The sequence below is a fragment of the Hippocampus bargibanti genome, linkage group LG10 (genome assembly GCF_051943395.1).
Source record: "Hippocampus bargibanti isolate YZ-2025 linkage group LG10, ASM5194339v1, whole genome shotgun sequence".
NCBI lineage: Eukaryota > Metazoa > Chordata > Actinopteri > Syngnathiformes > Syngnathidae > Hippocampus > Hippocampus bargibanti.
The window spans coordinates 23,279,681-23,294,518 of NC_142743.1; the positions used below are offsets into that span (position 1 = coordinate 23,279,681).

Here is a 14,838-nt window from a genome sequence, read left to right on the forward strand (position 1 = left end):
GGATTTTTTTAGTGAAAATTATTGATATTGGATTGGATTGGATTGGATTGGATATGCCTTTATTAGTCTCACAGTGGAGAAATTTACATTTCACAGCAGCAAAGTGATGAAAGGAATGAAAGTAGAAAAACAAAATACATGAGCTGATACATGATATTATTTATAAATTAAGGAAGTACGTACCACAAATGCTCCCTTGCTTAATTTCTGGTAAATATCCCTCGCTGAAGATTGTGCTCTAGTTGTCGTTTGTCGTCACAATGCAATGTTTACGTTATGTTGTCTGCTAAAAGCCACGTGAACTCCTCTTTCTAAGCGCCTTTCAAAACTTTCAAGTCCACTTTACAGTCACGGTATAGTCTAAAGCACAAAACAGGCTTCTGATTGGCTGCCGTGCCGAGTATGCAAATTAAGCAATATGCAAATTGCGAACGTTCGTTTGGCAATTTGCATACTCGGCACGGCAGCCAATCAGAAGCCTGTTTCGTGCTTCGGACTATACCGTGACTGTAAAGTGGACTTGAGAGTTTTGAAAGGAGCTTAGAAAGAGGAGTCCATGTGGCTTGTAGCTTTTTATTTATTGAATAAAATAAATGTTTGATTTGAAAAAAAATCTTTTTTTTTACTAGAAAAAGTTGTCTGCCACCCGGGCAGAGACATTCTGTAAGTTGTACGCCCGACGTAAAAGTTGCACGCATCCGGGCAAGCGTTATTTCAGACACTGGTAGTTCTTCTCTCTTACCGTGATTTGACCAAATCCTTGGAAGTTGTTGGCGCTGTTCAGAGTGACAGAAGCGCCCACCCCAAGCTTTTTTGTCTTAGTTGGATGGTTCATCACACTGATGTCCACTTTGATGTCGCCCCCTGTGCAGTCTTGGCACTCCACAAAAATGTTTTCTGCTGCTCCGACCCGCAATAAGTTGGGGGAAGACATCACCTTCCTGCAGCACATTTGAGGGAGAATCATTACAAATTCCACAAAATATCGCAAACATATTGCTAGACTGTATTATTGTATTTCATATTGTACTTCAATGCTCATATTCATTATCAATTCAAGTGAAAGGACAACTGACGCCTCCGGACAAGTTGTCTCCATAATTTGTAAAATCACTTCAAATGACTTCTACTGAGCGCATTTTACAAAGACTCCACCATATATAGCTATATTTTCCGTTTTAAGTCTTGTTTTTGAGTTGGTGACGAGTCCGTAAGTGACGTCACTGAAGGAACGCCCCTGACCGAGAAAGCGACACACAATGCATTTTGGGTACTTTGTTTGGTCTGAAAACTTCGTGTTGATGGCGAAATTAGAAGGTAAACACCTAAATAACGTGATGGTGAATCGCTGTGTGTTGCACCAAGACTACTATTTGATACTAGTTGACACAAATCAGCCCATTTCCAACGGAGCTTGGGCGCCATCATGTGCATTTTCTGGGACGTTACATTGGAGTCCAGACGGCTCGAATTGATACGGAAGGACTTCTTTAATCGATTGCAAACATTTAGGCTTTCCTCTTCAGAACTATTTGAATCATATTCATAACTGGATGAGTAACAAGAAATCATATTCTCCGAAACTGAAGCCATTGTTTTGATTCTAGAGCAAGGCGAAGACGTCTTCTGAAACTCACAATTTCCGGGGTCATTTTGAAGTAGTTTTGGGACACTTTAACTCAATTTTATTGGTGTTTTGCATTTGACTAAAAATAACAGCCTTATTATTATTATTATTATTATTATCCTTATTATTATGCTTATTATTATGCTTATTATTATGCTTATTATTATTTTTTTTTTATTATTTTTATTATTATTACTATTATCTAGTCATGTGTCCGTCTAGTCTTCATGACTATCATGCAGTGTATCTGAATGACGTTTGACAATTGTAAACATTGGCTTAGTCCGCTTGCGTAACGATAAGCAAATCTACTCGTTTGCAGTTCTAAAGTCAAGGTAATTTGGTCAGATATTCGTTTCATTACATCAAACAGGGTAAACAGTGCAGTGGTGAAATATTGTTATTAGCACATGCTGGATTTTATTCCTTACAGTCGCCTTGTTATTTTGGGAGTTCATAGTGATAAGAAAGGGAGGAAAAGAAAGACGTAAAAAAATACAAGTGCAAGCTGCATTTGTGCTTTTGTTCATGAAGGAAATCTTGGTGCAACATGAAAAAGAAGTTGTTTTTTTCTGTTGCACAGCGAGCTCATTCGACAATAGAGTTGACTGGACTTAAAGGACAACCGACACCAATTTTTTTTTTGTTTCCTAACTGAATTCAGAAAAACGTTTTTTTAGCATCTAAAATACCCAAAACACGCAGGCTGATGATATTTTTTAGTCAAATGCAAAACACCAATAAAAATGACTTCAAATGTCCCAAAACTACTTGAAAATGACCTCGGAAATGGCGAGTTTCGGAAGGTCCGCCCCTCTGTTCATGACATCACACCAGGACGTCTTGCCTTGCTCCAGAATCAAAACAATGGCTTCGGATTCGGAAAAGATGCTTTCTTGTTACTCATCCAGTTATGAATATGATTCAAATAGTTCTGAAGAGGAAAGCATAAATGTTTGCAATCGATTAAAGAAGTCCTTCCGTATCAATTTGAGCCGTCTGGACTCCAATGTAGTGCCCAGAAATTGCACAAGATGGCGCACAAGCTCCATTGGAAATGGGCTGATTTGTCCGCTGGGAATTTGTGTCAACTAGTATCAAATAGTAGTCTTGGTGCAACACACCACGATTCACCATCGTGTTATTTATGTAGTTTTCCTTCTAATTTAGCCATCAACACGATGTTTTCAGACCAAACAAAGTACCCAAAATGCATTGTGTGTCGCTTTCTCGGTCAGGGGCGTTCCCTCTGTGACGTCACGTCAGGAATCGTCACTAACTTGAAAACAAGACTTCCTGAATGAATATTCAGCGCGTGTCTTAAAATATAGCTATATGTCCCGCGCTGGAATCTTTGTAAAATACGCTCAGTAGAAGTCATTTAAAGTGATTTGACAAATTATCAACGCAACTTGTCCATTGGTGTCGGTTGTCCTTTAAAAGCTTTATATGTTTTCTTTTCTTATAGTCATGTGACATAACTTGTCCCAGTCATTTCAATTGACAAAAAAAAACAAAAACGAAAACATGGCGCGATACAGTAAAGTCTCGTTATATCGATATTCAAGGGAGTCCGAAAAAATATCGATATAACCAGGACTATCGATATATCCGACCCTGTTTGCATGTCATTTTCTCCGTGCGTGCATAGAAATAGTATCGATATAACCGGGACTATCGATATATCCGATATCGATATAACGAGACTTTACTGTATTTTGTTTTTCCTCAAACGGTAGACAGTACAAGCAGATTTCATTGAATGTATTCAAAGTTGAGAGGCAAGCCTACTTACAATGGAACAGCGTCAGCCACAGAAGACAAATAGGCGAAGGCCAATGAGGCCAGCAGCCACAGTGGAGTTGTAGCCATTCTCTCCACGGTCACAACTGCTGGAAAGGTAGAATTCAATGTGACTACGATCCCTTTTATATCGCTCTCATCCAGTCTCCTCCCAATATGTCCATTTAAATCGCGCAAAATCATTTCCCGGCAGAAGTTGACAGATTGCTGAGATGAAGCAAAGGTCGACGACCAAGGGTACATTTGAAAATCAATGCCATGATTGACTGACTTCCGTTATGATGTAAAAATGTCTGACACAAGTCAGAGATTGTAACAATGTCTGCATGGATGTTTGGATAAATGTATAATAAAATTTATTTTTATTATATAAAGTGATACAGAGAGTTTTGAAAGGCTGACTAGCTATCGAGATATGTAGCTGTCTACCTAGCTAGATATCTAGTTGCTATCTATTCGCTATCTAACTAGCTAGCTGGCTACCTAGCTAGCTATCTATTTGCTAGCTGGCTACCTTCCTAGCTATCTACAATATTTGCTATTTATTTGTTATCTATTTGCTATCTAACTAGCTAGCTAGCTATCTAGCCATTTGCTATCTATTAATAATAATACATTTTATTTTAAGCGGCTTTCAAAGCTCTCAAGGACACTATTCGCTATCTAACTAGCTAGCTGGGTATCTATTACTTATCTATGAGCTAGAAAGCTAGCTTTCTATCTTTTTGAGTTATTCCGGGTTGACTGAACGCTGACGCATGTGGCTGCCACTGCTCACCCACAGAAAAACTGATCCTGTGACTGTAAAGTGACCTTGAGAGTTTTGCTATCTATTCGCTATGTAACTAGATAGCTAGCTAGCTATTTGCTATCTATTGGCTATCTAACTAGCTAGCTGGCTACCTAGCTAGCTATTTATTCACTCGCTGGCTACCTAGCTAGCTATCTATTTGTTATCTATTTGCTATCTATTCGCTATGTAACTAGATAGCTAGCTAGCTATTTGCTATCTATTCACTATCTAACTAGTTAGCTGGCTACCTAGCTAGCTATCTATTTGCTATCTATTAATAATAACACATTTTATTTTAAGCGCCTTTAAAAGCTCTCAAGGACACTTTAGAGTGTAAAGTGTCCTTGAGAGCGTTGAAAGGCGCTTAAAATGTAATGTATTATTATTATTAATTCCTCCTGAAGGATTACTGAAATAATTTTAAATAATAACTATTTTAGTTTGGATTGAAAGAGTGTTAATTTCTAGTTTAATGATGAATATTAAAAGACACAGCAAAGCCATTTTGGGGAATTCAGTCGATGATCTCTGTCTGTTTGTCAAGCACAAATTTGTCATCAGAAAAAATTCCATGTTGCTGAAACTCACAAAATGTTTTGTCAGGTATTACACAACTTGAACCTTGTGTGCTTCGGCAGGTTCAAAAATATATCGACCCAGCAGGGCCAGATATACAGTGATACCTTGGTTTACGAACTTAATTGGTTCCCAGACAGAGTGTGTAAGGCGAAAAGTGTGTATCCCCAAAAAATTTAATTTCTCATAGGAAACAATTCAAATGAGAATAATCCGTTCCCAGGTGTGTCCACAAAGCATCATACCAGAATCATATATGACAAAGAACGTGCTGGAGTCCAAGAATGGGTCAAAAAAGTAACCACAGGGAAAGTGAAAGTTAGTGGATGCTTTCTGTGCACATATAAATAAAGCCATATAAATACAAATATTAGATATAGTGTATTTTTTTACACGAGTAATTCGTTTTTCACAGCATTTTACATATTTGGTAGTGAATTAATTTAAGCAACAAAACAAAACGAGGAGCCATTTGGGAGCCAAAAGAGCCGGATCTTTTTAGTTAGCCAAGCCAAAAGAACCAGCTCTCTGAAAGGAACCGGAATTCCCCATCACTAATTTACATTGTAAAACTTCCAGATAGGCTAACTCGTTAATTGCTCTATGTTACTATCTATCCACCTAATTATTACACCCGCGACCCTCGCGAGTATTATAAAGCTGATGCGCAGATGCAATGTTTTAAATCACCGTCGTAGAGTTCCGTCACTTTGCAGGCTCATGATGGCATCACGCAGCGACGGTCGTGTTGCCCGCACAGTGTCATCTTTTGACAGCTTCCTCCTATCAACGGCAGTTCCCAGAGGGAAAACTCTGAGAAAGCTGGTGTGTGTGTTGCGCTCTTCATGCCGGGGCTCGGGGGGATACGTTGTGGTGGGATTCAGGAAAAAAATTAACACAAGACAAGCGGTGTACATTTCGACTCAACCGTGGTTTACTTTAAATGCCCCAGAGACGTAATCGCACGACAACTTCCTGTCCAACAATCTAAATCGGTCCGTTACGAAACACTAAACGAAATAGGCGTTCCTTGTTTTAAATAAACATTTTAGATATAGGATACCATTTGTAAACCCATGTAACTATGCAATTTGCTTTACCTGTAACCAAAATACTGCTTTTATGACCACTGAGGTGCATTTCCAAAAAACAAGGTACGTACTTTATAACCTATCACATGCATGTGCATCTGCATTATTCGTGTACGTACTCATGAAAAGTGTTTGTAACAACAAGCTGCGTATTTCTTAATCACAAATGAGTAACATACTTTGTAGTTGCTACGCTACATCCGGAGTTGGACTGAATATGCAAATTTACCGAAGATAAACCGAACAAATGCGGAAACAGGTGCATCATTTTTTTGGGGAGGTGCCAATGTTATTGGCTGTGTGAAAAGTTACTAAAAGTAAAGTTTACCAATTAAATACTTGCTGGTTATTTATTGTCACTTTTGTAAAGCAGTTGGTGGGGCCGCACTTTTTTTAAACACGAAATAATGAAAATAAAAATAATTAACCAGGGTTTGTCGAACATCGCACAAGCCGAGTATGGGAGACTTTTCTGATTGGCCAACGTGATTCACGTGACCTGCTTATTTCCATATGGACAGACAGGTAGTGTGCTTCCAAATAGTTTCGCATGAGGTGACGACACGTTGTGGACATTTCACTCACGTCTTTAAAGTGGGAATTTAACGCACGACGGGCTTCATTTCACCCGGACCTATACGCGGCTCTTGCATACATCATTTTCTCTCAACTAACGTCGTCGGTCCTAACGGCGATTGCAGAGAAGGTAAGTTGGTGTTGGTGGGGATTTGTTGGTTCCTCCTCCAATTTGTGGCTGCACACAGCAGTCAGCTGGAAGAACAGGTGGAGCAGGATGGGCTGCATTCCTTCCTGACCCGCATATAGCTATATTTTTTTTACATTTTAAGACTTGCGCTGAATATTCCGGAAGTCTTGTTTTTGAGTTGGTGACGAGTCCGTACGTGACGTCATTGAAGGAACGGCCCTGACCGAAAAAAAAGGACACATTGTAGCAGTCCTTCTTCCATCACGTCAATGCATTTTGCTTGCTTGTTTTTTTTCTTCCAGATGCTGCATAATTAATTTACTTCAATGTAAGTTTCAAGGCCACCCAGACCTCAAAGCTTCCTTCCTTTCTTCTGTGAGGTAAAGTATTGTCACATTGTCTAAATTATGTGTTTCTTTTACCCGGATTTTGCAGTTTATTATCCAATTACATTTCTTGGAATAACACGCACAAGTGTGATGTAATGCTATGACTTTAATATGTAATAAGCCAACAATACTTTAAAGGACAACCGACGTCTCCGGACAAGTTGTGTCCATAATTTGTAAAATGGCTTCAAATGACTTCGACTGAGCGTATTTTACAAAGATTCCACCGCATATAGCTATATTTTACATTTTAAGACTCGCGCTGAAACTTCCGGAAGTCTTGTTTTTGAGTTGGTGACGAGTCCTCACGTCACGGAAGGAACGCCCCTGACCGAAAAAAGGACACATTGTAGCAGTTCTTCCATCACGTCAATGCATTTTGCTGTACTTGGTTTGGTTTGAAAATTTTGTGTTGCACCAAAAAGAGGCAGAAGAGGGCGACAAAGCTCCGTGTAAGGAATTAATCAACACGGAGCTCTGTTGTCATTTTCTGCCTCTTTTTTGGTGCTGCATTTAAGCTAGTTTTTTTTTTTTACAGATCCGCTTATTCAAAAGGGGGCATTTACATGCTTCGACATCAACGTTGTTGTAAGTTGAGGTTAAAAATATGACGCCTTTGACATTTTCATCCCCTTATTTCAGCTGTCCCTCACGGTGACAATGCGCACACCCTTCCCACCCACGGAGTCGGCACTGCTCTCCGTTGTGGTTCTGTTCCTTGGGTTGATTCTTCTTCTTCTGTTGTGCGTCTTAAAGAAGAAAAGAAGAATGGAGGGAACCTACCGACCCAGCGCAGAAGAAAGGAAACAAGTCGGCGGTGCAGGTGGATGGGAAAAAAACGGACTACCTTTCCCTTTGCCCAAAGAAGAACGTCTCATATGATTTCCATCACATGATGTTGAAACTTCAGCGATTTAGCAATCGTGTGGATCAATACAGCCACTCACTTGTGGTGATTATCCAGTCCCAAGTTTCGCACCGCACTTCCTAAACACACCACCGACAATGTATTGTTTTGTCAATATGAATATACAGAATAACTACGTATTATTATGCTCATGAAGGATACTTGGTTGACACTATGATGCACTTTTATGATGTTGTCTTTTGTATGTAAAAATGAGGTGTACATAAATAAAAAAAATATGATGTGAACATCATTGCTTACTTTTTTTGGGACATTTTGAAAATCCAAAAACACTAATATTGCTGTTTACCAAAACATTTATTGAAGTCAAATACAGCGATACCTTGGCTTACGAACTTAATTGGTTCCCAGACAGTGTGTAAGGCGAAAAGTGTGTATCCCAAAAATGTATTTCCCATACAAAACCATTAAAATGAGAATAATCCGTTCCCACGTCCCCATAAAGCATAATTTTCTAGTTTTATTCGCTATCTCACTAGCTAGCTGGCTACCTAGCTATTTTCTATCTAACTAGCTGGCTGGCTACCTAGCTACCTATCTAACTAGCTAGCTGGCTACCTAACTAGTTATCTATTTGCTATGTAACTAGCTAGCTATGTATTTGCTATCTATTCGCTATCTAGGTAGCTGCTACCTTGCTTGCTATCTATTCACTATCTAACTAGCTATCTGGCTACCTAGCTTGCTATCTATTCGCTATCTAATTAGCTGGCTGGCTACCTAGCTTGCTATCTATTCGCTATCTAACCAGCTGGGTGGCTACCTAGCTAGCTATCTATTCATTATCTAACTAGCTTGGTGGCTACCAAGCTAGCTATCTATTTGTGATCTATTCGCTATCCAAGTATCTGGCTGGCTACCTAACTAGCTATCTATTTACTCTCTAACTAGTTAGCTGGCTACCTACCTAGCTATCTATTTACCATCCATTAATTATCTAACTTGTTAGCTGGCTATCTAGCTAGCTATCTATTTGCTATCTAACTAGCTAGCTGGCTTCCTAGCTAGCTATCAATTTTCTATCTATTTGCTACCTAACTTGCTGACTAGCTAGCTATCTATTTGCTATCTATTCGCTAACTAACTAGCCATCTAGCTATCTATTAGTTATCTATTAGCTAGATAGCTAACTTTCGATCTATTTGAGTTATTCCGGGTTGAGTGAACGCTGGCGCATGTGCCCGCTGCTGCTCACCCACAGAAAAACTGATCCTGTGACTGTAAAGTGTCCTTGAGAGTTTTGAAAGGCGCTTAGAAATTAAATGTATTATTGTTATGATGACACCGGCATGGAGGCAGCTACTAAAAAAAAAAAGAAAGCGGTCTTAGGCCGTGTCCTCCTCCTCCTCCTCCTCATCCTCGTCTTCAAAGTCTCCATCCTCAGCGCTGGCGTCCTGGTATTGCTGATACTCGGACACCAAATCGTTCATGTTGCTCTCCGCCTCAGTGAACTCCATCTCATCCATGCCCTCGCCCGTGTACCAATGAAGGAAAGCTTTGCGGCGGAACATGGCGGTGAACTGCTCAGAGATGCGCTTGAACAGCTCCTGGATGGCAGTGCTGTTACCGATGAACGTGGCGGACATCTTGAGGCCGCGCGGCGGGATGTCACACACGGCCGTTTTGACATTGTTGGGGATCCATTCCACGAAGTAGCTGCTGTTCTTGTTTTGCACGTTCAGCATTTGCTCATCTACTTCCTTCATGGACATCCGGCCGCGAAATATGGCCGCCACGGTGAGGTAGCGCCCGTGGCGGGGGTCACAGGCGGCCATCATATTTTTGGCATCAAACATCTGCAGAGTGAGTTCGGGCACAGTTAGGGCTCTGTATTGGGTGCTCCCCCTGCTGGTGAGAGGAGCAAAGCCCGGCATGAAGAAGTGCAAGCGAGGGAAGGGGACCATGTTGACGGCCAGTTTGCGAAGGTCGGCGTTCAGCTGCCCGGGAAAACGCAAGCAGGTAGTCACCCCGCTCATGGTGGCGGAAACCAGGTGGTTGAGGTCACCGTAAGTGGGAGTGGTCAGCTTGAGTGTACGGAAGCAGATGTCGTACAAGGCTTCGTTGTCGATGCAGAAGGTCTCGTCTGTGTTCTCAACAAGCTGGTGGACTGATAGAGTGGCATTGTAGGGTTCCACGACTGTGTCGGACACCTGAAGGAAAAATTTTGCAATTAAAAAACAACAACCACAACAAAAAATAGCTCACGCAGTGCTTACCCGCGGAAAGAATAGGGAATGAAACCAAAAATTCCGAAGATACTAAAAGGAGAGGAGTAGCAGTCTCTTACATTGCACGGTTTTTGAAAAAACTACACAGTCCTTTGGCAACACAAAATTCCTACTTATTTCAAACCAATAAACACTTTAAAGGACAACCGACACCAAATGAAATGTATTATTATTATGAATTTCGAGCCTTCACCTTCCTATGTGGAGTTTTCATGTTGTCACCGTGCCTGTGTAGGTTTTCTTCGGTGACTCCAGTTTTGTGCCACATTCCAAAAACATGCCTGACAGGTTCATGCAACATTCAAATTTGTCCTTAGGTATGATGATGGGTGCGAATGGTTGTTTGTCTCTGTTTGCCCTGCAATAAGCTGGCAACCAATTGAAGGTGAACCGCGCCTTCTGCCTGAAGACAGCTGGGATAGGCTTCAGCACGCCCATGATAGTCATGAGAAAAAAGTGGTTCAGATATGGATGGATTCTTTATTTTCCATTACTGTACTTAAAAAAAACGATATGAACCACCACATGCAAAACAATTAAAATAGATGATAGAGGATACTTAAAGGACAACAGACACAATTTTTTTTTGTTTCCTAACTGACATCAGAAAAATGTTTTATCGCATCTAAAATAGCCAAAACACGCAGGCTGATATTTTTAGTGCAAAACACAAATAAACATGACTTATAGTGTCCCAAAACTGCCATAAATGACCTCGAAACTGGGCAGATTAAGTCCCGCCCCCTTGTTCGTGACGTCACGCCAGGATACTCCTTCACAAACTGCCTTGCTCCAGAATCAAAACAATGGAGTTCAGATTCGGAGAAGATGCTTTCTTGTGACTCATTCAGTTATGAATATGACTCAAATAGTTCCGAAGAGGAAAGCATAAATGTTTGCAATCGATTAAAGAAGTCCTTCTGTATCAATTCGAGCCATCTGGACTCCAATGTAGCGTCCCAGTGCCTAGATTGTCTTCGAGTTGTGGAAAGACCCCTACCAAACGAGAGTACGACATGATTTGTACCTTTGGAGAGGGCACCACACTGAAGGTATTCATGATGCGGTCCGGGTATTCCTCACGGATCTTGCTGATGAGCAGAGTTCCCATTCCAGAACCGGTCCCGCCTCCCAAAGAATGAGTAAGCTGGAACCCCTGTAGGCAGTCACATCCCTCGGCTTCCTTCCTCACCACATCCAGAACCGAGTCCACCAACTCGGCTCCCTCCGTGTAGTGACCCTTGGCCCAGTTATTTCCCGCTCCACTCTGGCCTGGAAAGAAAAACCTCATTTTGAGCTTCTTGGACAAGTGGTCCATCGATGAGAAGGTTTCTTCAGCAGTCATCTGTACTTCTTTGAAGGTATCGGACGTTTCGCTTCTTATCCAATATCCTTTTGAAACATCGCAGGGGTAATACTAGTGGGCCTCAATCGGCAGCACATATGCACCTAAAGGCTAGCAACCACTCATGGTTTGAAAGGGGAGTAAAAGAAGCTATTTTCAGAAAACAGCAAAACCCTTCACTAAATCGCCATGGTGGGGTGGAGTTCAATTTGGATCGTTCTTACAACTGACTTCTTAGCCAACATAGTCTTACTTCTGCTAATGAGGTGATACCAGATCAAATGGGGGCAATCAGACCATTCGTAGACCCCATACTTAGGCAGGACAATAGAAGTAATCAGTCAGGACAGTAGAAGTAATCAGTGTAGCCGCAGTGAGTAGTCCTCTGCTCCGCCCAACCTGAGAGCAGGCACCAATCATAGCAGAGTCTGGCACCGCCATGTCTGGACAGTAGGGATATGTATAGGGCCAAATCTGTGACTGTAAAGTGTCCTTGAGATTATAAATGAAATGTATTATTATTATTATTATTAATATTATTATTTACAGTCACAAGATAAGTTTTTCCGCGGGTGAGCAGCGGCAGCCACACACGCCAGCGTTCACTCAACACGGAATAACTGAATAAAAAGCTAACTAGCTATTAGATAGCTAATAGATAGCCAGCGAGCTAGCTATATAGCTAATAGATAGCCAGCTAACCAGCCAGCTAGCTAATAGATAGCATGCTAGCTGGATAGATAGCAAATAGATAACCCCCCAAACCTTAGTACAGGGACATATCATAGCAGGAGCACCGCCACAGTAGGGATAGGTATAGGGCCAGTGCTACCAGCAAAATTTTAGTTAGCTGACGAAGCCTTTTGGATAAGAAGCGAAACGTCTGACACATTCAAAGAAGTACAGATGACGGCTGAAGAAATCTTCTCATGGATTTTCTTATATTATTAGCGTTTATGCAGAAGGAACATAAGTAGATGTAGATTACCAAAGACAAAGTTGTCGGGTCGAAATATTCTCCCGAATGGACCTGATCGGACTGAGTCCATGGTACCTGGCTCCAAATCGACCAAAACCGCCCTTGGAACATATTTTCCTCCTGCGAGTCAAGTAGTTCAACTCAAGTTTGGATTTGAATTTCCTACAAAAACATAAATCATTGCAAATGAGGTTGAGAGATTCCTGACCTGTTGCTTCGTTGTAGTAGACATTGATTCTATCCAGTTGAAGTTCGTGGTCTCCATGGTAAGATCCAGTTGGGTCAATGCCATGCTCATCACTGATCACCTCCCAAAACTGGTGCATGCAAAACAATTCACAAAGAAAATATACGAAATGCTGCGACAAGTATACGCGAATAAGTTTTTCTGACCAAAAAAAAAAACAACAACTTTGATTTATATATTGAAATGGAATACAGTGAGACCTCAACTTACAAACACCTCAACTTACAAACTTTTTGTCTTACAAACGTCAAATTTATGAAAATTAAACCTTATAATAAGCACTATTTTCATAATACACACCCACCACGGCTGGCGGAGTGATCTTCGGTGGAAGCACACGACCGAACAGCACCAGAGGTTAAGTTACCAACAGTCCTTATGGAAGGTGACTCTCCTTCCATAAGCCATCAACGACCATCAAAAAGGTCAATAAAACTTTATTTTACAGCACAGTTTATTTCTTTAATTACATTCGTCATGTAATGCGCCTCTCTTTCCAAACAGCAATTCCCTTTGTCCTTCGACCTCCAACGCCATTCCATCAAGCCATAAATGACCATCACAAATGTAAATAAAGTGACTTTATGATACAATGCAGTGTATTTCTTTCATTACAATACAATAGCACATTTATTATACATAGAATAAGGTACGTTGTGTGTAGTTTTAAGGCTTATTTAGTTGAAAAGTATATTTTATGGAAACCCGGGAACGGATTATTCCCATTTTAATGGTTTCCTATGGGAATTTTGTTTTTGAGATGCACACTTTTCGCCTTACACACTCTGTCTGGGAACCAATTCAGTTCGTAAGTTGAGGTCTCACTGTATTATGAAGACGACTGTTTAAAAATTCTTTTTTCACTACTTTCCAGTGATTTAGAAAGACAAATAAAATGACACAAAGGAGTCGATTGCAATAAATCAACAGGCACGTCAGAAGAGTGTCTTAACACACCTTTTGAGGAACTTGTCAAACAACGTTGTCCTGTTTTGTATTGATGGTAGGTAGCAAACAAGAGAAAACAGATTGGCAATTATTTATGTCATCGGTGTACCTTTGCTCCAATCTGATTCCCACATTGCCCGGCTTGCAGGTGGACAATCTCACGCATCTTGCTGGGTCTTCCAGGAGCTGCTCTTGAATGTGTACAGAGTGAATGCAACTGTGCAGAGTGTGCTGGGTGAAGGCGACTGAACATGAAAGTCGTTCTCAGCTTTACCCCGCCCTCCCCTCGGTGTCCTACTTAACTACTTCCTGGTGCGTGACATAATTTTATCCTTCCGAAACGACTAACCGGAATGACTGGATGAAATACCTGGAACAGGCTTAGCTTTAAAAAAAAAGGTAGAATCATAATCAACTGTATACCATTGCCATTGACCTGGACACCTTTTCAATCCCTTCTGATTGGCTGTCGTACCGAGTATGCAAATTGCCAAACGAACGTTCATTTGGAATTTGCATACTCGGCACGGCAGCTAATCAGATGCCTGTTTCGTGCTTCGGATTATACCGTGACTGTAAAGTATACTTGAGAGTTTTGAAAGGCGCTTCGAAAGAGGAGTCCACGTGGCTTGTAGCAGTTTGATTGTAGCTTTTGCTTTATTGAATAAAAAAAACGTTTGAGTTGAAAAAATATGTTTTTATTTTTATTTTTTTCCGACGAAGTTGTCGGCCATAAAAGTTGTACGCCCCGGGCCTCCGGGCAGACGTTATTTCAAACACTGGTATTAAAATTCATTTGTGTAATAGTTCCTAATTTTAGCAGTTCGACAAGTCTAGAGAGTGTACCTCGACACCATCAGCGACTCGCGAAATATAATCTATCAAATGAAACCTTTTTTCGATTGAATGACCTATTTGTCGGGTGTCCGGTTTCTGTGAATGAAGTCCTTATTGATTTTTGGTGAATAATTAATGTAATGTGAGAAAAAAAATAACATTGAAAGTCTATTTTTATGCATGACTAATGGCCATACTGTATAACAACTTGGCTGTATACGTACACCCTTGAATACATGATGCTTCACATTTTTATGTCACAGTTTTGTCTCACTTTTGAGCTCAAGAAATGATGTATCTTTTGTTTCATATTTTTCAGAAATAATACCATAGTGCTGGTG

At 40.7% G+C, this 14,838-nt stretch overlaps 2 protein-coding genes across 2 annotated transcripts in view; both read right to left on the minus strand.

The window, feature by feature from the left end:
* The window catches only part of LOC148892994 (complement C3-like), a 29,348-nt gene extending 25,832 nt beyond the window's left edge, over positions 1-3,516 (minus strand). The window contains exons 1-2 of the mRNA XM_089005929.1: positions 3,423-3,516; positions 743-941 (exon numbers count right to left, since the gene is read on the minus strand). Of these exons, the coding sequence (XP_088862055.1) occupies positions 743-941; positions 3,423-3,499 (276 nt within the window). The 5' untranslated portion in view covers positions 3,500-3,516. The remainder of the gene's footprint in view (positions 1-742; positions 942-3,422) is intronic.
* Positions 3,517-8,191: 4,675 nt separating this feature from the next.
* Positions 8,192-14,272, minus strand: LOC148892995 (tubulin beta-4B chain-like). The gene is made up of 5 exons (XM_089005704.1): positions 13,770-14,272; positions 12,674-12,782; positions 12,475-12,585; positions 11,169-11,413; positions 8,192-10,063 (listed from the first exon to the last, which is right to left on the minus strand). Exons 1-5 carry the CDS (start codon positions 13,911-13,913, stop codon positions 9,239-9,241), a joined length of 1,434 nt encoding a protein of 477 aa, XP_088861830.1. The 5' UTR covers positions 13,914-14,272; the 3' UTR covers positions 8,192-9,238.
* Positions 14,273-14,838: the final 566 nt, after the last annotated feature.

Excerpts from the sequence above, each read along its gene's own strand:
- LOC148892995 (XM_089005704.1), bottom strand. The coding sequence starts at position 13,913 with ATGTTCAGTCGCCTTCACCCAGCACACTCTGCACAGTTGCATTCACTC. Across the intron at positions 12,783-13,769 it reads GGAATCAGATTGGAGCAAAG|TTTTGGGAGGTGATCAGTGA; the intron begins GTACACCGATGA and ends TGCATGCACCAG. Across the intron at positions 10,064-11,168 it reads GTGTGGTGCCCTCTCCAAAG|GTGTCCGACACAGTCGTGGA; the intron begins GTACAAATCATG and ends TTTTTCCTTCAG.